The sequence below is a fragment of the Anoplopoma fimbria genome, chromosome 9 (genome assembly GCF_027596085.1).
Source record: "Anoplopoma fimbria isolate UVic2021 breed Golden Eagle Sablefish chromosome 9, Afim_UVic_2022, whole genome shotgun sequence".
NCBI lineage: Eukaryota > Metazoa > Chordata > Actinopteri > Perciformes > Anoplopomatidae > Anoplopoma > Anoplopoma fimbria.
Genome location: NC_072457.1, coordinates 22170992 through 22198472, shown reverse-complemented (window position 1 = coordinate 22198472; position 27481 = coordinate 22170992). Strand labels below are relative to the sequence as shown.

At 41.1% G+C, this 27481-nt stretch overlaps 2 protein-coding genes across 4 annotated transcripts; one reads left to right on the top strand and one right to left on the bottom strand.

Moving 5' to 3' along the window:
- Positions 1-510: 510 nt before the first annotated feature.
- suz12b (SUZ12 polycomb repressive complex 2 subunit b) lies at positions 511-10864 on the bottom strand. 3 transcript variants are annotated; one of them, XM_054604901.1, is made up of 17 exons: positions 10581-10864; positions 10219-10363; positions 9591-9637; positions 9436-9500; positions 9270-9338; positions 9069-9118; positions 8356-8441; positions 8013-8244; positions 7662-7767; positions 7464-7569; positions 7112-7289; positions 5901-5989; positions 5555-5698; positions 4792-4949; positions 4338-4536; positions 2752-2831; positions 511-2488 (listed from the first exon to the last, which is right to left on the bottom strand). In XM_054604901.1, exons 1-17 carry the CDS (start codon positions 10593-10595, stop codon positions 2173-2175), a joined length of 2085 nt encoding a protein of 694 aa, XP_054460876.1. In that variant the 5' UTR covers positions 10596-10864; the 3' UTR covers positions 511-2172. The 3 variants fall into 3 exon arrangements, with proteins under 3 accessions (XP_054460876.1, XP_054460878.1, XP_054460877.1); XM_054604903.1 differs by having other exon boundaries at positions 2758-2831; XM_054604902.1 differs by having other exon boundaries at positions 5901-5986.
- A 1049-nt stretch (positions 10865-11913) lies between these two features.
- On the top strand, positions 11914-20008 carry utp6 (UTP6 small subunit processome component). The gene is made up of 19 exons (XM_054604563.1): positions 11914-12151; positions 12357-12441; positions 12532-12573; positions 12746-12838; positions 13138-13185; positions 13287-13350; positions 13441-13559; positions 13718-13795; positions 13915-13996; positions 14479-14560; positions 14659-14837; positions 15355-15434; positions 15525-15602; positions 16333-16512; positions 18229-18309; positions 18406-18515; positions 18639-18705; positions 18953-19025; positions 19209-20008. Exons 1-19 carry the CDS (start codon positions 12060-12062, stop codon positions 19361-19363), a joined length of 1788 nt encoding a protein of 595 aa, XP_054460538.1. The 5' UTR covers positions 11914-12059; the 3' UTR covers positions 19364-20008.
- The last annotated feature ends 7473 nt before the right edge of the window (positions 20009-27481 follow it).

Sequence of the window (27481 nt, the reverse complement as noted above, 5' to 3'; positions counted from 1 at the left end):
TAAACAAAAATAAATAAAACAAGAGACAACTAGGCAGAAGAGTCTGGAGTATTTCTTCCCCTTAGAGGGAAGGCAGATCAGAGTCTGCAGACTTCTTTTCTGAACAGACTTCATGTATCTGGGAAATTCACAAGGTCTGCACTCTGGATAATTGCTTTTTCTCTCAGTATTCACTTGATATGCAAAGTTCATTGAGCATGAAATATTCAGTGTTGCCTTGTGTGAACGTTCATTATAAAAACAGGTCTGGTTTTGAATGCTCATTAAGAGTGGACCTCGGTGAAATGAAGTGAACATTTTTTTAAATTAAATTAATTTTGTGTTGACAATTCATTCTTTATCTTAACAGTGGAAAATAAAGTCAACTCAATCTGGTGATAAGGACAGTATGATGCACATTTGAGCCCGAATAAAAGTGAGTAAGTGACTTTCAAGTAAAGAAAAAGCTGGTGAAGATTTGTTCAACCAAAAATACCTATGACAAAAAAAACAAATATTTCTTTCTGCATTTGAAATATCTTCTTTTTTATTTGTGTGGCATTAATTGTTCATATAAAATCTATAAACAGAGCTTTTAGTCTGGAGGGAATGGTATTATCCAGACAAGTGGAATTACTAGGCAGAGACCATGAATGAGGGAGTTTAATTTGGTAGAGTCCAAATGGCTACAACATTACAGCCGCAAATAAGGACAAATTCATTTTATTTCTTTAAATATAAAAGTCCCCCTAGCCAGAGTGTACACTTAACAATTTTTAACAGGGTGTTTTGATAATAAAAGGTGAATATGTCTCTTTTTCCAGATGAATACAGAAACCAGGAATAGTGGAGGAAGGAAAACTATATTGTTAATTTGGTTGTCCACAAGGGAAGTCGGATGAAACTACGAAACACAACTACTGCTGTTTGTTATGGAATGAACAAAAGAAAAGACGCTAAATAATATACTGAACTAAGAGACAATATTCGCCTTTGGCATAAACTGCACCTAACAGGACAGACAGACAAACTGACTTTGACCTGAAAAGGCAACCATCTAATAAACAGCATATTGCTTTGAGAGAAGAACTGCAATCTGTTAATGACTGGATTCAGAACGGGGCACGGCTCAACATTTGATGTGATTACACGCAAACACAATTCTGTCATTAGCTTCAGATACTCAAAAAAAATAAAACATTGTGATTGCATGTTCGAACCTCAAAGTGAAAAGAAAGTTACAGGTGATGCACTCTGCATGATACACGGGGTGATGTGCTGCTGGTTGTTTTTGTAAACAAAATATTCCGAAAAAGTTTCCCTGGCTTTCCTTGGCCTATTAACAATGCAGGCCAAAAGGCTTATGGGTGATGAAGTAGGAGTTTTTAGCATGGACCCAATTCAGAATTTATTCTCTTGTTCAGGATCCAAGGCTTACAGTAAATCACTAGTCATGGCAACCTACCAGCAAATCCCACAATCCATATTGGGGGCCGTAACACAAGCTTTATAAACTCTAGACATTGATGCCAATAGTGTAGGTTTTCACTGTCACTGTATGACTGTTCAAATGTCATTCACAACAGTGAAATCAAAAAGACTAATGTTTCTCCACTGACACCAGTGGAAACGCTGCATTTAACATTTGGCGCAGCATGAGTAATACAAAGAAAATGAAGGTAAGCTTTCTAAATACAAACACACCAAGTGCTAAAAAATAATGAGCTAAAAGGATAAGATCTCAACAAGGTTATTGTGTATGTGTACAAATAATCAAGTGTGACGTTACCAGTACGTTTTTAACTGTAGTCTTCATACAGTTGTCTCTCACGTGGCCAAACCAAAGTGCCACATCAGAGGACTATTTGTTTGTTCACTCTCTGACCCACAGACAGATACTTCAGTGGCTCCTACAAAATGCATATTAAGTAGGTTTGACTTACATCAGCCAGTCTTCAAATTCCTGGTTTGTGTAGGTGTTTCACTTTTACATTGTTCATATTTGGTTCAGTTCGTAAGTTCAGAAAACTTGTTTACCTTGTGTAACCGGTCAGATCCTCTGCTGACCGGTTCCTGCACCTATCTAAGCACCAAAGGGTTGGTAATGTCCATTGAAGAAGGACAACAACAAAAATGATACCAGAAAAAAAACAGGACATTCATGGTTCCATCCATCCATCCATCCACCCTACATCAGTCTGTTAGTGCGCTTTTTGTCCTCTTGCCCTGTTTCCCTCCGGTGGAGGTGATGGCATTGCCGTTGCAGGCTCCCGCTGAAACCAGAGTCTGGTCCTGCTGCTCCTCCTCCTCGGCGTCCGGAAGCTCCTCCTGGATCTGTCTCAGGCGGGCCATGGCGCGGTCGATGGTGGCCGTGGTCACCAGGTTGAAGTCGTGCATGCTGATCAGATGCAGGAGGAAGTTGCGGCAGAGGTTGCGGCGGACGATGTAAGCGCCGGTGTTCTCCGCAAAGAGCATTATGGCCTGATTCATCTGGTTGTCAGCAATGAAACTTTGAAAGGGGGAAACAGAAGGACAGAGGAGCTTAGAGTCTAGATTTTCAACAGGCAGATCGGATGAGAGAAGCTGAGACTTCAATATAGTACAACTTCTGTATATGTGACTAAAATGAGCTCTTCAGAGTTTAGGAATGTTGCCAGATCAAAAATGAAAGCTGTGTAAATATACGAATTACACAACCCCTTTACGGTGTTTATTCTCAGCATCAGGAATACTCTATGGAGGGTGGAGTGATGTCCACCACTTCCCACGTACCCGTACTTCATGACATGCAGGTTCCACAGCTTCATCACTTCCTTCTCTCCCTCGTTGACATCGGTGAACTCATCCAGTTGCTGTATGAAAAAACAAACAAAAAAAAAAAAAAAACATTTAAAAATGATATTACAATTATGGTGATGCAGTACACCACAACCCGTTAAGAAAGGCCAACTACCAAGCCCTTCTTCCATAACAGTCTAATGGATGTCACGTTTAAAACCTTGGTCTTAAGAGCATTACTGTAATATTTATAGATACTTCAGCAAGTAATGTCAGCAGGTTCAGGAAATCAATACCAAAGTGATAAAAATGTTGTGAATGGGTGTAATAGCAAAAGAAGAGTACTGTGTTGGCAGTAGTTTTAGCTCTTAGCAGCTTTAAGTTATTTATGGGCAGCGGGTCCGACCCAAATGCTTTGACTCTTTGTTGCCATGGTAATCCGACACCAGTACTCCAAAAGCAACATTTCCCCTCCTCTATCATTCTCTGGGCACTGCAGAAACTCTCACAAACAACCACTTTTATTCTATTTAAAACATTGTGAGGTTCTGATTATGATAGTTTCCTGGACTCAGTCAGGGTTAGTACAATTATCTTCCTTTTATTGATTTCATTATTGGGTTCTTGCTACTTGTATTAGTGAAGTAAATGTACGGAGCCCCTGCGAGATCACATGGTGAAAAGAAGACCAACTGTAAATCCAGATTAAATTATTAAACAAAATAAATTAGTTTGTAAATGCATAAATAAATAAATAGACTCCTAAAGCAAAAGATACAACCTAGGTCAAACTATGGCCACAATATACTTGAAACTCACTACACAGCATGATCCAACATAACTCACTGTAGGAATTTTACAATGTCTAAATTGATACACAATAGTTGATATAAATGCCAAAAAGTACACTAAGTTTAAATTTACAGAGTGCCAGAAATATACAACGGGTATTTAAGAACATATATTTAGGAGACTCTAGCAGGACTGGAGAAAGACACTATGTGGTTGAATGGCATTACAAACATACCCAACCAAACAGCTGTAATTCAGATTTTTTCTGTTTTTCTTCTACCGTGTGACTCCGGAGGGGCTCCGTATAAATGCAATTGTTTCAAAAGATAAAACAGGTTGTTGTCGGTCTGAATGATAATCACTGATAACCAACTACACAAGACGCAGCTTTCCATTCACAACGCTGTGCTTCTAGCCCAATCTCCAGTAAGCATCTCCACACAGCATTATGATGTAGGCTGACGTGTACATTGTGTTAGAAGTGAACTGTATTCTCAAACCAATGAAACTACCCTGACCTCTTTTTGCATACAGACAGGATGTAAAGTAGACTCTTATCTTGTCCTCCTTAAAATGAAACACAATGACTCCGATGTCAGTCTCAACAAAACTTTAACATTACATAACATTAAGTCCCATTAAAAGGAGGGTCAGATTCCATGTTAGCTTCAGTAAGTGGAGGAGAATCTTGAGACATTGACCTTTGAGGGCATCGTCATGAGTGGTGTGACAACTTATTTCAACAGTGAAGTCAGACAGAGCGATGTAATGAGGAAATGGCTTCTCACCGTGGCGGTCTTCTCTCGGAGCCACTCTGGATCTCTCTCGTCCTCGCTGTCCTCCTCCATCTCCTGGGGCCGCAGCGGCATGCAGCTGTCGCTGTGGAAGTAGAGGCGGTTGTGTCCGCTGACGTAGGTCCTCTGCTGCTCCAACTCTCCGTCCTCAGTCTCCAGGAATTCTGACAGACTCGGTTTAGTCCTCTTGGGCCTAGAGGAAGGGGGAGAGACAACAAATCCTGCATTTGCGCCAAGAACGCTGGAATTTCAAATCTTTCTTATATTCATTTGTTAGATATTACATTTAACGATGCTTCAATAACCACAATACTGCTTTCTTCATATTATTTTTTGTATATTCTGGTTCACACCACCTGTTTTAACCCAGCTTGCTGCTCACGAGTTCAGTTCATTGAAGTTCATGCAATGATTCAAATACTGCTTTTTGAACAGAGTTAAGGTTTACCTGCAAACCAGTATGTGAGTCACAGCGGTCCTCTTAACTGGGCCATTGCGACTGAAAGCAAAGCCGGGTTGGCTGTGGATGTCCTGAGGGTTGCCGACGTACGATCCGTCATAGCACTCGTTGATGGACACGTCTATCCTTGCTCCTTTGGGGTGAGGCTGCAAAGAAAAAGAAACATCAGTGAAATTCTTCAGGACATTGGCCAGACACTTATACAGCTTAAGGGGAACCCTGCACTAAAGGCCAAAGTCAGAGGTGTGATTTCTCAAAGAGGGAGCCACAAGTGCCTGTTGAGACACAGAAACAGAGCTCTCTATGAACCGGTCCTTTGCTACCCAATTTGTACATCCTGCATGAAAGGTACTGCACATGTGCAACTCTCAACTCAGGTGAGAAGGAAGCACTCACTCGTTAGCTACTTCCATCATTGCATCTGAAACCTATTTAGAAAGTATAGAGCAAGTGAGCCATCTCTTTCGCTTTGTTCTAATCTCTGTTAAGAGTTGGACATGTGCAGAACAGATTGTTAAAGTTATTCATTACTAGAATTATAAAGAAAAAGTGTTTTTAATGCACTGGTATGGAATCGGTACTGGAACATCTCCATTACACACACACACCCAATGGAGACCGAAGCTCCTGCACAGCATCTTTCTCCTTTTTACGTTTGTAGACTTAAGCATTGCTCAACATCATGTTGCATCTTGGGAATACAGATGACTAACACACACACAATTAATGACGAACGCCCTCGACTCCTTACCACATAGTTGAAGATGAAGCGGGAGTGGGAGAGTTTGAGGTGTTTGAGCAGGCTGTAGAGTTTGCTGCAATTCAGGGTACACCAGGGACAGTGAAGATCATCTCTTGCCTCTGTTTGCTGCCGCGTGTTATTGTTGTACAAGAACTGAACACGGACACATCACGTTATTTACAAGTTAAACTGGAGAGGGTCAACCTCCAGCAGATGGAGTGTCTACGGTCTCAAAATGTGACAAATAGAGGTTGTAAATAAAAACAGACATTTTGCATTTCAGCCCCCTCACCAAAGGGTTAATGTAAGTCAGTGTCCGAGGCCCAGTTGTGTTTCTTACTGTAGTGCGGTGTACCTGATAAAATATACGTAGCTTCTGCCGCGGCTCACACAGGACCTGCTCTTTCCTCGTCTGAATGTCTGTGCTCACTGACTCTTTCACTGCTGACGGGAACAGATGGAGAGGTTATTTTTCTTGGAGAATCACCAGATTGATTTGACACATTCAACATGCAATTGAGAAAATGAAGAAATTGCACTCTTTCACCAAGAACATCAAGACTTGAAATGAAAAGCACATACACACACACACACACACACCCCTTTCAGACATGGAACATGCAAACTTTCTGGCTTCATCTACCCGTTAATAAAATGGCTTTTTTGGCATTTAAACATACATCTTTGATATTTGGCTCCCTCCTACCATTGCGGTTGAAATTGTAATGAGAGGGATTTAACGTCTACAGGTATTTCATGGGACGCATCAGTGATGAATTTAAAAAAGAAAATTCAGCTGAATTGAATGTTTATCTCTTGCATAATTAATAACCATCAAAGCATAATGAGAGCTGAGACTTGACCCCGTTTCTCACTTGCCTACAGTAAGCAACCCACTAGTACATCTTCTTCTAAATGTCTTCATTAATTAGGTTTGAAGAATTCTGCCCAAACAGAGTTTCAAATGACGAGACATTAGAGAATGACTCATGCTATTCCCCTTTGCTCATATGCAGTAAGTAAACATTTAGCTTGATACTCATAAATACTTCATGACTTCCACAAAAACATCACTCGGGGCCTTATTCAAAAGAGTGACATGTCATGTTGGCGGCACATTCATGGAGCGAAGTGCAAGTCTCCAAAGGACTCCTAACAGCTCTGACTCACTAGATGACTTTTGCCAGACTCTGTTATAAATAACTCTTCCCACACCAATATGACCCATTCAGCTGTACTGAGAGAATCTGGAATGAAATAAATAAATAAATGATTCTTGTTGAATGTTCTGTTCTGGATTCATTAATGAAGACTTATACACGGTTTTAATTAAAGCAGAATGATTATAGCACTATTTATGCACCCTCCCATCCTTCATCAACTACGGATGTCTTCTGCCTTTTACTCTTAAATGTAAAACAGGACTAAATGTAATTAAAGGATTTTAGCAAAAGTTGATGTATTCCACACAAGAACATTGGAAGAAATCACCCTCAACACATCATTTTTAATAATTCAGCCCGGTCGTTAAAAGGTAAAGCTACCGCGTGGTGTTTTGGTACTCACTCATGAGGGCAGCTCGGTGGTTGCTGGTTCTGGTCTCCATGGGGCTGGAGCTGTCTGAGTTGCGCGTAGCAAGTGGTTTTGCTACGGGGGCAGTGGACTTTCCGCTGGCATCGCCTGTCCAACGCAGCATGAACTGCAGTGTGGGTCCCTGAGAAAATGTCTCAAATGGTGGCAGTCTCTGTGGGAGAGTCACACAGAGGAACGGTCAGTGGTGAGGTGATGTGAAGTGGACAACAAATCCTAAAAGATATGAAAGAGAGCCTAAAGCTGAATCCACATCAGATCAGGCGCCGGATTTGATGTGCTGAGAGAATCCTTAGACGCATAAACAAATCCCCCCACCCCCGCTTACCTTTCCATCCAGAATGGTTTCCCACGTAGCTCGCTTCTTGCTGACGGGGCTGTCCTCCATCCCTTGCATCGACACCTCGTACTCCCCGTCCAGCAGCTGCAATCTCCTGCAGAGAACAAATCAAGAGCAGTGACTTTTACAGGTTCGATCAAAAGGAACGGCAAAAATGGGATCATAAATTTGAATGAAAACCCTTACCTATTCTTATCAAAGACAGTCATCTGTGCGACAAAGGTCTCTGTGGTCTCTCCCTCGTCTCTATGGGATGAACTTCTCTTCTTTCTAGTGGGAGTATCTATTACATCTTTGCACAAAACAGAACGGAAATACACAAAATAGAGTGAGAAATGTCTTATCGAACCAGCAACCATTTTAGTTACATATCACAATATTATTCAGACGATGTGCCAAGAAGCAGACTGGCTCCTTGCAACCAGCAGCTTGCTGTGGTCCAGTTCTGAGCTATCATAGTCTCCCTGTTATGATCTCACAACAGACTGTTAAATAATTCATCCCTAGTACTTGTGCTGCAACAACAAAACCTCCTACCAATGTTCTCGTTGGCCTCTCCGTTGACCAGACCGTTGGCGTCCCTCCGCCCCGTGCGAGACACCCTGAACAGGAGCGAGTAGGACTTGACCATGTGGCTGTTGCTGGGCTCAAACTCGTTGCTGGAGACCAGTAAGGAAGGGTAGGATCCATGCTTGGTTTGGTTACTGTCAGGGTTCAAAGGCACCTGCTTTTTACCTGTAGGCACTTGCTTTATCGGACAGCTGACATCCTGAAATGAAAATAAAAACAATCTTATTTTAACCAAACACAGCTACTAGTGAGTAAGATGAAAGTATTTGCTGATAAAGTGACAGACTGACTCGATAATATCTGACTTTACCTTGCGTTTTTTATGGCAGACTTTGACAAGTAGCACCTCTAAGGAAACGGAATTTTGTTCATTTTCTGAATTCTGAGATGGCTTTTCTGTATGGCAAGAAACAAACAAAGAGTGTCAATCCTGTTGTCATTTTTGTTACACAACAAAGTCCCCGATAACATCAGACTGAAGCACACATGACTTTCATTGCCTCTATGGAAGGCTGATGCTTTATTGTTATTCAAAACATTGTCTGTGTAGCTCTTAAGGAGAACTGTCAACTCCTTCTGTCACTAGTATCAGCAGTACAGACAATGAGCATTTTTACATGTGTACTAGTGTCCTGGCTTTGAGTTTAATTCTGTTTTTTTTTTTTTATCTTAGATTGAGAATCCTGTACACATCATTTTGACAGTATACAGGTTTCTGATCATCTCTGTGCAGTTGTGTCCTGACCTCTTAACATATCAGCCACTATGTTGTCTATCTACAGAGAATCATCAGAAACCTGAATAAGGTTCTTACTGTCATGCCACAATATCCAGGTCTCAACACAATAATAAGGTCTTATCCAGGTAACAACAGGTTATTGGCCTGGTGACAGTCAGATTATGACTATAAGTTAAAAGACAAACTCAAAACTTCTAAACTCAACCAATTCTTTTAAGCATTTGTACGTATTTCACTTTAAAACAAGTATGCTTCACACAAGTACTTGAGTAAAATCTGCTTACCATCCTTATGGAAGAACCCAGTGAAGGTTAACTGTAGATGTGATGACAAACTGGAGAACCAGCAGAAAAATGCACAGGTGAACTCGGGTAACACCAAGAGCTCCAACTACTAATATGAATGGTCATAAGTTATGCAAATACGGTTTCTCTGGAGTTTTAGTCCATAAAAAACAACCCAGCATTATAAAAGAGGTGTGTTACCTTAGAGAATCCTGCTCTCCTTTCATCCTCTCAACTGTCTGTAACATATCATCCACTTTGAATGATTTCCTGGGAGGAAGGATTACAAATCCGACGGGTTAAAAATGAATTAATTAATACTGTGGCAGAACAGAAATTATATTAAAAGCATCATCAGATTTCATACCTTCTGGCATTTGATCGGCCGTTTCTGTGAGACATGAAGGTGAGCGTCCTGTGCAAAAATATGGGCTGACAAGGAAAGAAAAAGGAATTAATTCATTTTTAGTGGGCTGGATAATCAATAGATCGACTCAAAATTAAGTACAGTAATTCACTTACTGCAATCAAATTCCTAGTTCGGAGGAATCTGTATATCTGAGTTGGTTCTGGAAATAAATACAAGTGTGATGTTTAGATTGGACACTATGACATCACTGTGTTTACAGGATAACTTTACAGCAAAGTTTAACCAGGATCCCACTAAAACCTAGAACATGAGCATTACTTATAACAAAAAGGGTTGTGATCTCTGCTTTACAGAGGGCTCCCCTCCATCAGACTGCTGTCAATCAATTGCTTTGTGTCAGTGTCAAAACAAGGTGGAGTTAACAGGTGGTGGCAACTTAAATAAAATCTAAAATATATATTGCACAATAAAAGTGCTGTTATGGTTTCCAGTCTGGTGACAGCTGCTTGAATACAGTGAGCATGAGATCCGTTTGGTTCAAACAAACAGCCTGTGGAGCCTCTTTAGAGTGGCAGACACAGGATTATCTTATCTTATCTTAAACTAGGGAGGCCTGTCAGCCAAAAAGCAATCCTGGAAAACAAAAGAAGTCACAGAAAAGTCAAGCGGGCAACTCAAAGCCTGTTGAATGCATGGGGAAAGTGCTGCTGGTGTTACACACACACACAAAAAAAATAAAAAAAAGTTGCATTACAGTGTGACAAGCATTAACAAACTCACTTTCAAAGGCCTGTAAGAAGAGCTCATGGTCGGCCTGGATCTGCTCCATCTTCGGCTTCTTCACGGAGCTCATGGCCGCGGAGGAGGCGGGGTACACGGCGCCGTTCGCTTTACAGCTCGCCCCGCTCATAGTCTGACCTGAGCCCTGCGAGAGAGACAACGGCACGTGTTAACAAACACACACACCAGGACGGGGAACACTAGCCTGTTAGCATTGAGCTAGCTCGCTAGCTCAATGCTAACAGGCTAGTGGTAGCTCGGCCGCTTCAGCGCAGCATCCAGGCGTTTACTCACACCACGATTAGGAAGGCGTACACACATCGACACGTCGTGAACACTGAGCACACATAAAGGCTACACACCCTGGCCGATGGCATCAATCAGAGAGCCCCGCTGCCTGCAGCACTAGCCCGGCAGCCTCAGCAGCAGAGCCCCATGGAGGACAGGAGGAGGCGGCGAGACGCTGGCTAGTTAGCTAGCAATGCTAACATGGTCTACCGGGAAACAAAGCTCCGTGGGCCTGACACTCACGGACCACGGGCTCCAAATACGGTTCGATATCGGAGCAGGTTGGAGTATTTCTGGGGTAAGTGTTGATTATCGATCAGTAATCTGCTGTCGGTGTGGACTCCTTCAATTTGTACTGAACAACAGAGCAGCAGGCAGGTGGCAGCCAATAGGAGACGGGCTCAGAGAATCCGGCGCTCTGATTGGCTGCCGGCCTCCGGATGTGACGTGCGACCCGCTCTCTGCTTCTGCGATTTTGCGGGAAATCGAGTTGATCAGAATTCACACAGCATCGTGACACGAGTCCTCTCCGCGTGACCTCACTGCGTGCGTCTGTCTCTTGTCATAGAGGGGAAGCATGGGTTGTTTTATTATATTGCAGATTATAGTTATTCCACATGTACAATACATAGTCATATTATTTATTTAAGTATGGGGTAATAGTACACCATTGAGCCCACTTTGTTGTACTATTATAATATTCGATAAAAGGTCATATATTCATTGTTTTTTACACAAAATACTTTTGAAATGATAGTGACATACTGTATTAAATTCACGGCATCATATTAATATCTTAGATTAGATTAGATTCAACTTTATTGTCATTGCACAGAGTACAAGTACTAGGACATAGAAATGCAGTTTTAGCATCTAAAACCAGAAGTGCAAAAGAAGCAGTAAAGGTGCTGGATAAATAACAGTATAAATACCAGATAAATAATAAAAAAAAGAAAAATAACAGTATGAGCAGTATACAATCACATTCTCATTTAAAACTGAACTTTACAACAGCATAAATTAATACACTGTAGGTACAACATCAGCACTGTCTACATGGTGATTGAAAACATAATATTTATATTCTACACGTAAAAGTAAATGATTATTAATATTCAGATTTGTATAAGGCATTAACTGAACCTTGTTGATTTCACATTGTTTTCAAATCTCCATTAGAATCCCCCCATCAACAACTTTGTATTTACTTTGAAGTGTTTGACTAATATATATATATATATATATATATATATATATATATATATATATATATATGTTATTTCATACCATTAAAAACCAGTGAATATGATGTGTTTTTGCCACTGAAAAACAAATGGTGTGACTCCTGAATCAGTAGCAGCTTTGAATTGGTTTGCCTGGTCGTGTTTCCATACGGAGCTATTTGGAGACGGAACCGGAAACGCGGCCAATCACAACTTCCACACATGTGTGAGGGAGAGACTCAGGCTGGCTGCTTACACTCTGATTGTGTTTCAATCTAAAGTTGACATTAATACATTGAATACCAGCAGACGACAGGCTGCGTCTTCAGCATGGCGGAGGTCGTTCAGCACCGGATTGAGGAGAGGATCCCTGAGCTGGAGCAGCTGGAGAGAGTGGGACTGTTCACCAAGAAAGAAGTCAAGTAAGACGACAAAACGACAGAAATATGGAGAGAAAAACCTGACAAATACTTATTATATACTGTCATGTAATTATTACTCATTGACCTAAACAACATAATAGTGGATCTAATGAAAAATACTCCCTAAACTATACTTCACATAGTGTCTACTTTGTTTCATAAAACTTTACAGCTCATTTTATTCTTATTATTCTTATTATTTCAGATCCATAATCAAGAGAGCAACGGCTCTGGAATACAAGCTCCACAGGCTGATCGTTAACAAGGAGGACTTCATTGCATATATTCAGGTATTGTGCCTAAATCATGTTACACATGTGTTTTAAATGAAATAAATTCAATCAATCAGCACTGACATACACCTTTTTGTTTATTCACAGTATGAAATCAACGTTTTAGAGCTGATCAAGAAGAGAAGAGCGGTAAGTGATGTGATTGTTGTAATGTTATTATTCACTTTAAATAGGATTCTTATGATGGTAGACACCTTTTTTCTTTTTTCTTTTTTTTAATCCCTCCAGTTAACTTTTTAACGTTCAGTTTACTGTTAGATGATGTTGCATCATGTGACCGTGCCTCACTTTGCTTTTGCAGCACATACATTACCAGTTCAAAAGAGAGGAGATTGAGTTCCCCGTCATCCATAGAATAAATAGCGTCTTCAGGAGAGCAACAAAGAAGTGGAAGGTACTGTATACAAAGCATTTATATCTTCTGTTGGAGTGTATAAATCAATTAAATCATTGCATCGACCATATATTGTGCCAAATGAGCTGCAATTGTTATTAGAAATGATCAAATTTCATTTGGGATGATTCATCTCAATCATACGAATCATAACGTTTGTAGAATCTCATCTTATTAACTTTGTTTCTCTCTGCATTTCCTTTAAAATCTAAACATAATGAAATAAAAATACTTTATAATTATTTAACTTATCAATCATTGGAATCATATCCAGAGTGACATGTCTTCTTTCTCAACAGGACGATGTGCAGCTTTGGCTCTCACATGTTGCTTTCTGTAAGAAATGGGTATGTAATTATCTCACCATTTGCTTTCAGTACAACTCCGAACAAACAATGCGTTTTCTCGTGTTAATACTAATGATCTCCGTCTGGGTTTCTCTCATCAGGCCACCAAAGGCCAAATCAGCAAGGTGTTCTCAGCCATGCTCGCTATACACCCAGACAAACCAGGTACACAAGATTGTGCTTTTCAATCTGTTGTAACAAAGTCAATATTAACTTTAATTAACAGTGACTTTGTACTTTCCCCTCCTCTTTAAGCCCTGTGGATCATGGCGGCCAAGAGTGAGCTGGAGGATAGGAACTCCTCTGAAAGTGCCAGACACCTGTTTCTGAGGGCTCTGCGCTTCCATCCCGACAACAAGAAAGTCTACCAGGAGGTAAAAACAGCAATGAGTTATCTTTCAGTCAATAAAACCTGTAAACCTGCTCAAATGAAAGTAAGGTCTAAAGGAGCGTTAGCTGCTGTTGGAAGGGGGGTGATTGTGAATTTGTCAAATATTAATTTACAATTGTCTCCTAACAACTTCTGTGTCAGTACTTCCGCATGGAGCTGCTGCACTGTGAGAAACTGAGGAAGCAGAAGGAAGAGCTGGAGAAAGCTGAGATGGACCTGGTGAGTAAATTAACATTACCAGTGGAATTAAAATTTATAAAAAAAAGTAATTACATACATGCATAGAAGCTCTGGCTTTGTGTTCAGTGCCTGAATACTCCGCTCTTCACTGCTTGCAGGGTGAATATGAGTTTTCTCCAGAGATCCTCAGCGGCAAACTGGCTGATGTTGTCTACAAAGATGCTACAGGGAAAATGAAAGGTAGGCTCCTTTTAAGTTGATCGCCAATTCTGTTTAAAACATACAATTTAAATAAAAACCAGCCGTTTTAATTCCTCATTTAAACATTCATTTAGTCAATTTACATGATATATTTGTACAGTGAATAAGAATACTGATGCATTGGAGAAGGTTGGAATTTTCTCCAATTATTTAGTTTTAAGTCATTTTTTTACACTTGGCAAAGATATCACACACATACGCTTGTAAAACCACAAACTATTGTCTTCACGCTGTCTTTTTTAGGGATTTTTTGTTTTATTTTTGAACATTCTAGCTGTTTTTCCCGCTTCCTCACCTTTATGCCAATATAAGCTAACCTGGCTGCAGCGTTGTATTTATATTTATTTACAGACATGAGAGCAACTCTCTGCCAAATGTTCAACCATTACTTCATCAACAAAAGTTCCCCAGATCTGGTCGATTAACCTTTGTATCACTGCTCTTTTTTTTTTGTCCAACAGAAGCAGAGTTTGTCATCTCACTTCTGAACATAGCAGCCATCTTTGACTTCACCAAAGAACTCCAGGACTTCATCCTGCAAGAGTAAGGCACCAGCCTGCTCACCCATTTCTTTTACCTTAAACAGAACATCACTGGTTAGAATGAACTAACCTTACCCCCCTCCCCTTTTTGTATTGTAGCTTACAGGCTAACTACACAGCGGAGAGCCTGACGTGGGATTTCATGGCTAAGAGGGAGCTGGAGGCTCCGGGGGCCGGAGAGGAGCTGCAGACCGCCAAAGGCCGAGCCTCGGACATCAACCGCAGAGAGGAGCGCTGCTGTCAGGTCTATGAGGAGGGGGTCAAGAGCCTCAACACCGGTAGGTTCTGTGACTCACAGGCTATTTGGGCTATTTTCAAAAAAGGCAAAAATCCTTACGTGAGACCGAAGTTTGATAGTATGAGAATTATCTAGAATATTAAAAGCAGTAAAATTTGAATTACAGTTTCAGGTTTTATCGCGATAGATTGACACTTTTCGTCCCATTGCATGTGCTTTAGAATAAGATAGTTTAATAATATAAAATGTTCTTTACAATGTTGTGGTAAATGTATAACCAAACCAGATTTACTTTATTTTACTTATTAATTCAATTCCCTTATTCTATTTTTGCAAATCCTGTCAAAGTCGTTTCCATTGTTGATTTTGAAGCAAGTCCGCTTTTGCCAATTTTTTGGTAAAAAAAAATCATATCCAGGTCGCATATAAAGTTCTTAAACACCTTGAGTTTGCCTTTCTAAAAATCTCCGGCTGTCCTGAATTATTGCACTGCTTGCACATTCACTGCCCACTTGATGTGTCTAAATAAGAAACCGTTACTGTGCCCTGCTCTCCAGAGCCCATGTGGTCTTGCTATGTGACCTTCTGCTTGGAAAGGCTGAAAAGAAAGACCAACGTCGAAGAGCTGAAGGAAAAGGTTAGTGAGTTTTACACGGGGAAAAGTGTCACGGGCTTCAGTGCCTTTGGGAGATGGATGTTTACATGTCGGTTTGTTTGTGTGTCACAGAGGCAGCAGAGGCTGCTGGGAGTGCTGCAGCGCGCCCACGACTCCTCATTGCTGAAGGAGGATTATTATAAGAACTGGGTAAGTTAATGGCTTAATTAAAATGTGTAAATGCAATCATAGGGGTCCTGAAGCCTTAATAGTTCAGTCTCCCTTCATTTGAATAATGACTTGTCGGGGGCCTGTATTCTGTCTTTAGTTAGGCTTGTTTGGGACGGTGCAAAAGTCAAAGTCTGGGGAGGCCAACAAGCGTCTTTTGAATGCTCAGATTTCTTCCAAAAGCATTTTATAAGGAGCGACAATGTAACTGTTCTGTACTTAAAACACGAGGGGCGATTGGCAAGAGGAGATCATTGTTTACATCTGAAGCTGTCGGTAGTTACTAGTTCAAGGGAATCCTAGCTTAACGAAGTGAAACCAGACTTCTGTCTACGTTGCTGTTCAAGATCGGAGACAGTCGTTAGGAAGAGAGTGCGAAAAGAAGGCGTCCCGGTGGCCTTGTGGTTGAAGTCTAATACCATGCAGCCATCTTGGTTTTGAAACTAGTCCAGGATTTTATTTTTAAGCATGCCCGACCACATTTCCCGTGTCTCTCTATTGTTTACCACAACAAGTCTATAAATGAACACAGAAAACTCTCTTGCTGCCAAATCTCTGTTGAGTATTGTGTTGTTTTTGCCCCGCAGCATTGGCAACCTTCATTTATAAATTCTCATCTATTTATTTAACTGCAGAGGCAAAGCTGAAATGATAATAATAATTAAAAGGGGGGGTGATGGAAACTAACTTCCTCTTTGATTTCAAAATAAAGTTGCAGATGCTGCTCTCCACCGGAGATGCCGAGGGAGCGGCCAGCGTTGCCATGGCAGCCACGCAGCGCTACAGCCAATCGGTGTCAGTGTGGAGCCTGAGTCTGCAGACGCTAATGCAGCTGGGGAGTGGAGACGTGGGCAGACTATTCCAGGAGGCTCTCACACACGTCCATCCCAAGGTACACAGAACACACACACACACACACACACACACACACACACACACACACACACACACACACACACACACACACACATAGTACATACACCACTGTACTGTGCTCCTACTATGCTCTACATAGTACATACACCACTGTACTGTGCTCCTACTATGCCAGTATAACACTTGGACACACACACACACACACACACATAGACACACACATGCACAAAAGCTGTATAATTGGGCCATCTCAGTGGCCCAATTAGTCTCTGTTTCATTATATTAAAGTTCCACAAATGGCCTCCTCCCCCTTCTTTATGGGAGGAAAGCTTCAGGCACATAAAGCAACCGTGCAAGATGAAGCCCAGAGTTGAATAGTTTGTGTAATTATTTATCATTTGAGGTCAGATGATCACATGTTATCTTAATTTCACATGACGGGTAAATCGGCAGGATTACTGTTAAACCCTATGCTCTTAATAGAATTTTAAGATTTGGGTGGATAGTGAACTAATCTTAAAAAAAAAAAAAAAGTAAGCCACACATTCCTTACCTTGATTTTGCGTTACCATGACACCCTTCACATCGTTGCACAGTACATCGTAGTAATATACAATGCAGTATTTCTATGAATACACATGATTTGACACAGGGCCTCTACAGTAATGAGCAGAATAACTGGTGGTGGTGGGGGTTTAAAAGGCTGTGGCCCTGAGAAATAGCTGTGTGAGGAGGATTACTACACACTGGTCATTAGGCAAGTCTTTTGTCTCAAGATAAACACTCTCCTGAAGTGTTGGGAAACGTTGTAAACCCTCTGGCTACGTCACACAATTCAATGTTTCCATAACTACGCGGAGCAGAAGTAGAGACAGATTATTGAAGAAAATGTGGATGTGCTCTCTTGATCCAGCTCGATGTCTGATGCTCATGCACTGTCTAAAAGAAATGTTGAACTGAGCAAGGTCATTAGTCTCTCAGATGCTAAGGAGGATACAGACTTATTATTCACTTATAATATATCTGTACTTAATGTGAAAACAACGGCTCAATCCTCAAGCATGGGTCTAATTTAAGCCTGGTATGTTCACTCTTAAACTCAAAAGGGAGGTAGATATTGTGCGACATTGACATCATTAACCGCTAGGAATGCAACGAGGAACTGATATCAAGCCGATATCGACTCGAAAAGCTGGATTTCATATCGATGACGATGCGGCCGATCTATTAAATTCTATGTTTATGTTCAATTACACGTACGCAGCAGCATGGTTTCCTGCCACAACAAACGTGTCAGCTGTGTGGAGGGACTTTGTGCTTGCTATGGCAACGAGTCTACTGTTATTTTATGTCGACATAAGTTGATTCATTTCAGACAAAGTTACTTCCACACATAGAGGCTTACAGCTTATTTATGAAAGAGTAACTGCACACTTCTTTCTTTAAGCTATAAGCTAAATTGTACAACTGTTAACACATTTTTTCCCCCATCATTTTAAAAAAAAATCATAATTTTATAGTTTAAAATCACTCAAAATGCCATTTGCTGTTTTAAATCAGTTCTAACCTTGAAGCCCTTTCTGAGTTGACTGTTTGGGACTAATCTATGTCATCAGTGAATCCCCCAATAACCACCGCTCAATGCAACATGAAGCAAGTGAACTCCCCCACTGACCAAGAACCTGATTAGTAACCGACTAAAAGCTGAATCCTCTCTTTCCTTACTCGACAGGAGAGTCTACCACTCTGGCAGCTGCAGGTCCAGTGGAGCGTTGCCAACCAGAGTCCTGAGGAGACAGAAGACATCTTCAAGGTAGTCTACTACTAAGAATGCAGAGGTCATACCAGCAGGTAAATACTTAAAGATGGCCTCCGAAATGAGACTGTTTGTTCTCCTGTCTGTTCCCAGAGAGGGCTGCTGTCTGAAGTACCGGCAGTTGCCATGGAGATTAAAGAGAGCTACGTTGATTGGTCGTACTCCACCGGAGGCTACAAGAAAGCTAGGAGGACCTTCACAAGGTAAAAACTAAATCACTTTGCTCATGTTGTCTTTTATTTAAAAGATAAATAACATAAAAGGAACGCAAAATGAAACTCCTGAGAAAACCTTTTTTTTTTCTTCTTTTTTTTTCTATTCTGTAGCTTACAAGAAAACCGTCCCTTGTCCAAGGCCTTTTTCACCAGAATGATTGAGATCGAGAAGGAACAAGTACGTAAAGCGCCTACTGTACGTCACATGTGAAAGCTCTTACGTAAACTGCACCACAGTCTTTAGGATTTAGGTGCAGAACAGATAATATTGACTCTAGTTTCAATCCTGATGTTTCAGAAGACTTTATACTCTGCCAAAAAAGAAGAAATTGCGGGGGGCCAGATGGTGGACTTTGATATTGTTTGGATTAGCGTTAAGCCTAAACAATCCTGAGCTGTGATAACACTGTTGTCTGATCTTCCAGGAGACTCCAAAGATGAACAGTCTGAGAGACTACTATGAGAGGGCCCTGCAGGAGTTTGGTACCTACGATGACGGTGAGCAGAGATTTATCACTTAAAGGAAAAAAAAAAGTCAAAAGAAAAAGTAGCATTAGTTGAAAATATTTATTCATTGTATCCTGTTAATCAAGTATTGAGGAAATACCACGTTTCCATCTAACAAACATCACCACCTTTTTTCTTTTAATCTTAAAATGTTTTCTGGTTCCCCCCCCAAAGATCTGTGGCTGCAGTACATCCAGGAGGAGCTGGGGCCCCTCGGACAGCCAGAGAACTGCGGCAAGATCCACTGGAGAGCCATGAAGTTCCTGGAGGGGGAGAGCGTGCAGAGCTTCACGTCCAAGTATACTCTGATTCAGACCGGACACTTATGAAGCGCCCCCGAAGGGTCCAAGTAGCGTAGCAGGTTCAGCAACAACAGCCTGCGTTCAACATCTGTGTAGAAGTTCATCAGCCGCAGATGTTCTTCCCGTTCCTGTAGACGATGTGGTGCTGTGCCCATCCATTAAATGTTTCTTTGTCTACAACTGGAAAGCCAATATTGCAGTTTCTGAAGTTTACTGTCCATTAAGAAAAAAATTTGGAGTTGGAATTTTTCTTGATTGAGCTGCCTCTTTTAAACGGTTGTATTCTGCAGCTGTAATTCACAACTTTTCTATTTTATTTTATTTACAGCCAACGGTGCTGCATTTGATACCAGACGAATGTTGGTAACATGTAGTGTCGTAAGGATGTCCAGTTTTATAAATTCAACATTTATTTAGCATTTTGAGAGGACAAGCTTTGATGCTGTTGGCGATATTAAAACAGACTTTAATTCTGGGGTGTTTCTCTGTTGTGGTCCTTCTGAGACAGTGACATTACAAATGAACACGGATAAACTCACTGCACACACTTCTTTCACATGGCAATAGTTCTCAATGAGGCACTACTTCTTTAAAACTGTTTCACTTAGCAGATTAGTGGAGTTAATTCAAGTTACAATGACATTAACTACAATTACACTCTAAAATTCTCATTCTACACATCAGTCCACTGTTGGCAGTCAGAACCAGGAATCATATTGATCACATTATCGCCTTTCATGGTAAAAAAAAACATCCATAAATATCATTCTGAGATAGTTAGACATCTCTGAAACATTTCAATGGCCAGCCAAAAAAAAAAACTTTCCATAAACATCTAATATATTATATATGCAAATATATATATATTATATATATTTTAACAATTACTTTTAAGGACACTTAAAATTGTCGTCAGTGGCACCTACAGTAATGTATCAACTATGAGGTATAAAAAAAATGTACAATTCAAAAAGCATTATATAAATAGATCATGAAGTCTGATAATATAAATAATACACCCATACAATTCTATCAGAAGTTTTCTTTCATCTGACACTCCAAGACAAAATCCACTAAAATAACCGCCTCGTGGTTGTCTGCCTCCACCAACCAGTCAAGTAACAGTTTACATCCATATCTGTCCAAAATGTCATGTCACCATTTTATCATATTAGACATTTGTGGGATATTGTCATAATTAGCATATATCTTTTTGAGTTATGGCCCAAAACATGTTATTTGAGGTCGCCGTAACCTTGACTTTTGACCACCAAAACTCTAATCTGTTCCTTGAGCGCTAGTGGACATTTGTGCCAAATTAGAGGAAACTTGCTCAAAACGTTCCTGAGGTTTTGCTTTCACATGAATGGAACGGATTTTTGAATTCCTCTACTCTCAAGATACTAGTTTGAGGGAAATAAGCTTTTCATGAAATCTCAGCCAGGCTTTGAGGAAGTCTTTTGAAGAAGTTAAAACAATGTGCTTTAAAAGGCAGAATTTGTTATGAAGAATATTGATCCCTTGAGCAAATTGGTGAATTACCAAGACACTATCAGCTTCTCTATGTAAATGGTTTTTGAAACACTACTGGTGTAGGGATTTCTGACAGGGATGGCAGATGTACTGGTTTGCTGATATATTGAGCAACTTGGGCTGTTCAAAAAAAGCTAATTGACCAGTTTACTGCTGCTATAATAGTGTGTCTGTGCTAACATTTTGTTTTCGTATCGAACCTGAGAAAATATTCAAATGTGTTAAGAACATAAAACATGTAACGGATGTGTTAAAATCCCCCTCGTCTGTCTGGTCAGTGTTTGCTTTACCGCGCTGGAGGCATCTTCAGAGCTTCTTGAGGAGGATGTAGGTGAAGAGCACCAAAACGCCCGCGGACAGGAGTCCGATCGCACACTGGTGGATGGTGATGACGTCCTCCAGGGCGTGGATGCGCTCCTCCATGGCGTTGGTGTGGATGTAGTCATAGACGGAGGCCCCGATGCTCCACACCATCCATACAGCATCCACCAACGCTTTCATGGTGGGAGAGACCATTGAGAGGGCCGCCAGCAGCTGGGCCCCAGCCGCATCCGCCGCTTAATGGCCCCGCTGCACTATGGAGAGAGAGAGAGAGAGAGGGAGAGAAGAGGGTGACACATGGTGCTGTGAGCGGAGAGCGTTGTGTGGGCACGCTGATGGCCTCCAAAATAGCAATCGCAGTTACACATCTACAAACATGAACTGACCACGAGATCCACCTGAGAGGATTGTAAAATATCTGTTAAACTGCCTGTGGGAAGAGTGAGACTTCTGATTCATAAAGCCATCATCATACTTTCTGTCATGACATTCAGTAATACAATTAAAACAACTGTAATGTAATACCAGTCATTTTACAGTTGCCATTTGAATTAGTTCAACTATAGGTACTTTGGAAAACATTTGACAAAGTGTCCTACTCTAGGGTACCCTTCCAATGGAGAAAAGGTGACAAAGTCCTATTATACATACATTTGCAGAGTTTCTTCGACAGTCTTTTTTTTATTGTTCTGATAACTGTAGCCTACTTATAACATTGATTCTAACATGAAGGGCAATCGTACATTCTGTTTGTTTATTCGATGAGAGGAAATAAAAAAGAATCAGAGAACCTGCTAACTCTGCCTAAATGCGTTTATTTGGTGTCATTTAAAGATATATTTAACGTGTGCATATGTTTTCAATAACAATTTATCTAATTTATAGATAAGGGCTACTGTGAATTGGGTCAAGTTTGTCATTTTTTTTTTTCGGGAAACAGTGCTTTAATGGGCCTTTCTAGTGGAGAAAATGTTACAAATTGCCATTTAGGGTTCCTTTAAAGGGAGGAAATGTGACAATGTGCCCTCTAGGGTGCCTTTAAAGACAGAACACTTGATAAAGCGCTCTCTATGGTGCCCTTCCAGAAGACATAATGTGATGAAGTGCCCTCTAAGGTGGCCTTCAAATTGGCCTATGTGCTAGAAAATGTTCTGTGCACTGACATTTTTTTCTTCTTCTTTGCCCCTGCCCTTAAGACAGCCCGAGTCCACCACTGGCATCAATAGTAATTCAATAGTTTATAACTTAAAGCTGTCATAGATGCTTTTACTTATTTCTTTTGGCAGTACTGTGAGTAAAACAATATAATGCAAGACTTGTTGCTTGTTTAGTTTTTTTTAAAATAATGTATGATGTGTTTATTTTCCTGCTTTAGCAACAGATGCAATAACTTTCAGTGTCTTTCTGCCTGAAACACAAAGCATCCCTTTCTCCCTCCCTCTCTCTCTAAGATGCAACCCCCTCTGTGGCTCTATCATCGACACATGCTGACGTCATATCAGTATCAATAAACTTGGTCCAATTCTGAACTGGCCTCTCGTGATCCAACATGTGGTCTCGTGAGATCAGTGAATTCAGAATCTGCAGGAAACTGAGTTTTATGGGAAATCAGGATTAATGTTGCACTACAGAGATGAAACTGCGTTGACATTCATGCACGCACTCCAGACTCACCCCCGGGTGTCAGGTGTTAATGAGATGATGAAGATGATGAAGATGAACATCCGTCCTGCTGCTGTCCTGCGTCACGGTATACTCGGTTTAGAAGAAGCCGGGATTTGTTCCTGACAGGTACAAAGTCGGACATCGCAATCTGGAGTCAAGTTAACCTTTAATCAAACACATCTCCTCCGGTCAAACCTTTAGAAATAAAACAGATAAGCGCTCACCTCAATTATGAGATATTTTCGTTTCTTAAAGTTCCCGAGTTGATAGAAATGTGCGTGAAAGAAAGAGCGCATCGCCAAAATACACCATGTGATAAGCATGAGCTTTTATTAAGAGAAACATTGGGTCCTTTGGCAGAAAGCAGCAGGTGAGTTATTTTATTTTGAAAAGAAAAGCACCCAGTTTCCAGTACTGATGTGGACATGGAGCAGCTGACTGAAGACATGTGAACGCGTCACCACGGGAAATAAAAGTGGAGCATGACCTCGGGACTGGAACAGAATACAATAGAAAAGAAGTATCACAATGACATGAGATTAAAGCAATATATTATATCATCACAGAAAATAAAGCTAAATATTATGGAAGACGAAAAATGACATAAGTATAAATAAATATATAAATAAATGCATAAATAATTGTATAAATAAATACAGGAATATATAAATAAATGCTTAAATAAACGTAAATGAATCAAGAAATGAATAAATGTAAGTGGAAAGAAATGTAGAAATAAATGTAGGATATGCATTTATTTATGTCCTGTTTGATTATTAACTTTTATTTATTAGTCTATAGATTAATGTATTCATTTCTATATTTATTTCAGCATTTACTTATACTTTTATTTATTTATTTCAGTATTTATTTAAGCATTTATTTATTACTGTATTTATTTCAGCATCTAATTATTCTTTTACTTATTTATTTCTGTATTCAAACATTTATTTAAGGAATTTATTTATTTATTCCTGTATTTATTTATACTTATGTCATTTTTCGTCCTCCATAAAATATCACATTAGAATAGAACTTTACAGATATGAATATCATAAGAAAACATAGAAACCCTTCGCACCTTGAATGAAGCTGCTGATTCATTCTATCTAAAGTAATCCATTAGCCCCCCTGATGTGATGATGTTTTCACATCATATGAGGTGTCATGGCGCGTCTCAGCCACCGGGGGTCGCAGCGCACCAACATGTTGCTGCTTTCAGGGAGGTAACATGAGAGGTGTGATGAACCTGGGATGCGTGTAGCCGCCTGAGCTGCATCCATAAAAGAGGGGAACACCTTCCAGAGAGCCCGCAGACGGAGCCGCTCCGGAGACGCGGCCGGCCGGGGGGCCCCTGCGCGGCGCAAGTGGATGGTGCGAGCCGACACACACACACACACACACACACACACACACACACACACACACACACACGCACACTCTGCAGGAATGTGTGCAGTCACAGGCAAACACACATGCTCGGACATTAGTAAAAAGTCTCTCTCTTACAGGAGCACTGGGAACACGGGGGCCCCGTCTCTGCGCCCCACCGACGGAAACCTATAATTGGAGACGAGCCAGTGACGCGCTGAAAATAACCAGGTTACCACTTAGCGCCGGTCCATTTTGGGGAGGGCCCAGCACGAGGGCGCAGCACCGTATATCTGCTCGTTCCAGCTGTTTGGGAATAACCCTGCTACCCTGCACACCAACACCAACGCCGAGGCTGCAGCATGGCAGGGGCAGGCAGCCGGGCTCCGTCCTCTCCCTCCGCCCGGCACGATGGATACTGGGGTGACTGGGGTGACTGGTTTTGGGTGCTGGGTGCGCACGGGGATCTCTCAGTGGGAAAAGGCAGAAGCGTGTTTTTTTTTTGTTTGTGTGTGTGTGTGTGTGTGTGTGTGTGTGTGTGTGTTGTGTGTGTGTGTCTGTGTGTGTGTGTGTTATTTTTAAGGGAGAGGGGCGGGAGGAGGAGGAGGAGGAGGAGGAGGAGGGGGGGGTACTTGCACAAGGCGCGACACTGTTGCGTCTGCATGTAAGATATAGGGTCTGGAGAGGGGTGGTGGTGGTGGTGGGGGACTGTCCGACTTCTTTTAACACCCCCCCACCACCACCACCCCTCCTCTCAACTACTCCCAAAAGGATAATCTTGCTCAATCTGGGATGCGTGCCACACCGAGTGATCAGATATTACTGGGGCGGCGGCGGCGGCGGTGCCGAAGCTGCCAGTGGATGGACGCCGACGAAGTTCAACTTCGCCTGAAATCTCCTCCGAGCAGCCAGACAGACAACCAGACAGTCGAGTTATTTTTTTTTTTTTTTTTTTTTTTTTTTTTTTTAAACGCAAAGTCCCCAATACGGCTGCGGGATGCTGACACCTGCGCGGTACGCAGGTATCGGCTACACCACCACCGGGGACCAGCATCACCACCTTCAAGCAGGTCATTGGGTATGTATCGGCCAGATCACTGGGGTTTTAAAAACCCATTCGCTTTTCTTCATCTCTTCGTCTGGAAGTATGTTTTTTTTTAAATTTTATTTTTTATGAAAGACACTTCAAGGATCCACTGGGGAACCTTTGTGGCTTCCTCCACACTGAGTCCCCGGTGATGGGACTGAGGATGAGGATGATGATGGTGTGTGTGTGTCAGAGGCTGGGTCTTTGGGGGCAAGGTGAGTCCTAAATTTGTTCAACTGGCCTACAAAGTCCCAGTTTCTGGCTCATGTGACTACCAAGTTATAGCTCATATAGTCTGTACTTCTGCTGCATATTAAGAAAAGGAATAGGGAACAGATGGGAAGTCTTACAGAGAGTATAAATAGTTTTTCTTTTTGAGGCACAGGAGATAAAGTCTCACTATAAAGCTCGATAAGTTCAGTAAACACACCGTATAATACCACTGATACATTATAGGGTCTAATATATTTTTTGTGGGGATATTATGGCGATACTATCGAGACAAAACGCAGAGTCACTTACTCCTACCATAATACCCAATGTAGTCCGCAAGTTATATTATACGAATATTACACCAAATGGTTTTATTGTATGACATACAGGACGGCTTTTACAAACAGCTGCAGGTACATAACCAAGGAGATGTATGTAAAATGAATAACTTATAGCTCAGAAGGCCAATCAGTGAATGCATTGCTTAATAATCGACTCAAATCTTCTCAAGAGTCAGAAAAACTGAGCAGAGGGTGTTTCTGTCTGATGCTTACAATAATGAACAACTTTCACTTGCCATTTCAGTACAGTATTTGATTAATAGTTTTTTAATCAAATCTGATTCTTTAAGCCCGATTTGAAAATCTACTTTATTGAATTAATCTCTCTTCAAAGAGCACAAATGATAAAGAAAAAATACTTAAATTGGTTGCGTTACAAGGAAATGACTCATACCCTCCTTGAATTTAGATGGGTAATTCAGTCCAAAGTTAAACAATTTCTGCAGAAGCCTACGGCTCAAACTCTACACAAACACACTGAAATGAATAAAAATCCCAAAGTGCCAAAGTCTATTATGTTGAACAAGAGTGTCAAGTGGGGAAGAAGTTGTTGTGGAGGCCCGTTTCTATATCTGTCCTGACCCTGGCATGCCGTAGATGCCTCGCTAATGAATTTAGCATCCTGACACTAGATGCTTTATGTAATTAATAGAGCGGTGGGCCGAGGTGGCATCTCCATGCTGCAAGTGACACATAGGTAAGACATTCGCTGAAGCATGGGATTTTTATTTAAAAAAAACCACGAGACCTCAGTGATTATTAAAACGCACCCTAAAAACAGTCCTGGGACTGAAACAGACTCTCTTGGCGTGTTAGGTTGGTGGGAAGCGGTCACATTAATCATTTACGTCAAGTTTTATTTATTTAAAAGCGCTTTATCATACGTTATTTGTAGGCCGTGTATAACAAATTAGTGGCAGCCCGTTTGTTTCCACAAGCCTGCTATTACTCATTAAGTCACAATGAAGGATGACAATTTGTCAAAGTACTTAAGTTTTAATTAAATTCTTTGCAATTGTTATCTGATATCCTATAACAATAACACGTTGGAAAAAATGTTTATCCTCATAATCAGATCATAAAAAGAAAATCAAATGTAGAGAATAGACGACACTTCAGATGGAATGAGATGAGCGCAACTGTATCATCATCAGTGATTTCCCTCCAACGTAGCCCAATAAAACGCAACGACGCCTCACAGAGAGCAGCTAAATCCACTCCGGCCAAAAGCTCTCCATATATGCTGCAGGAAGAGTACGAGCCAGAGCAAGTATGAGAGCCCAGGGCCTAGTAAGGGAGGCCTGGTGGAACGAGCCTGGTTTGAATAAGCAGCGCGGCTACGGCTGAGCTCTGGGAGAGTCACCAAGTGTGCTGATTAAAGTTGTGATATTAAACAGTGTTGGCTGCTGCTGCCTGCCAAGCCTCTCTCAGTGGCATTTCATATTGTTTAAAAAGGCCCAATCGGGCTCTTCTCGCCACTTGCTGCGCAGCGTTGCTTACATCTTTTTTGTTTTTTTCCACCGCGGCTGTCTCATATTCTCTCCTCGCACCATTTGTTTGCTGGGTTGTAAGCTTACTTTAAATAGAAGTTTTTCCTACAGGTTTTTTTTTTTT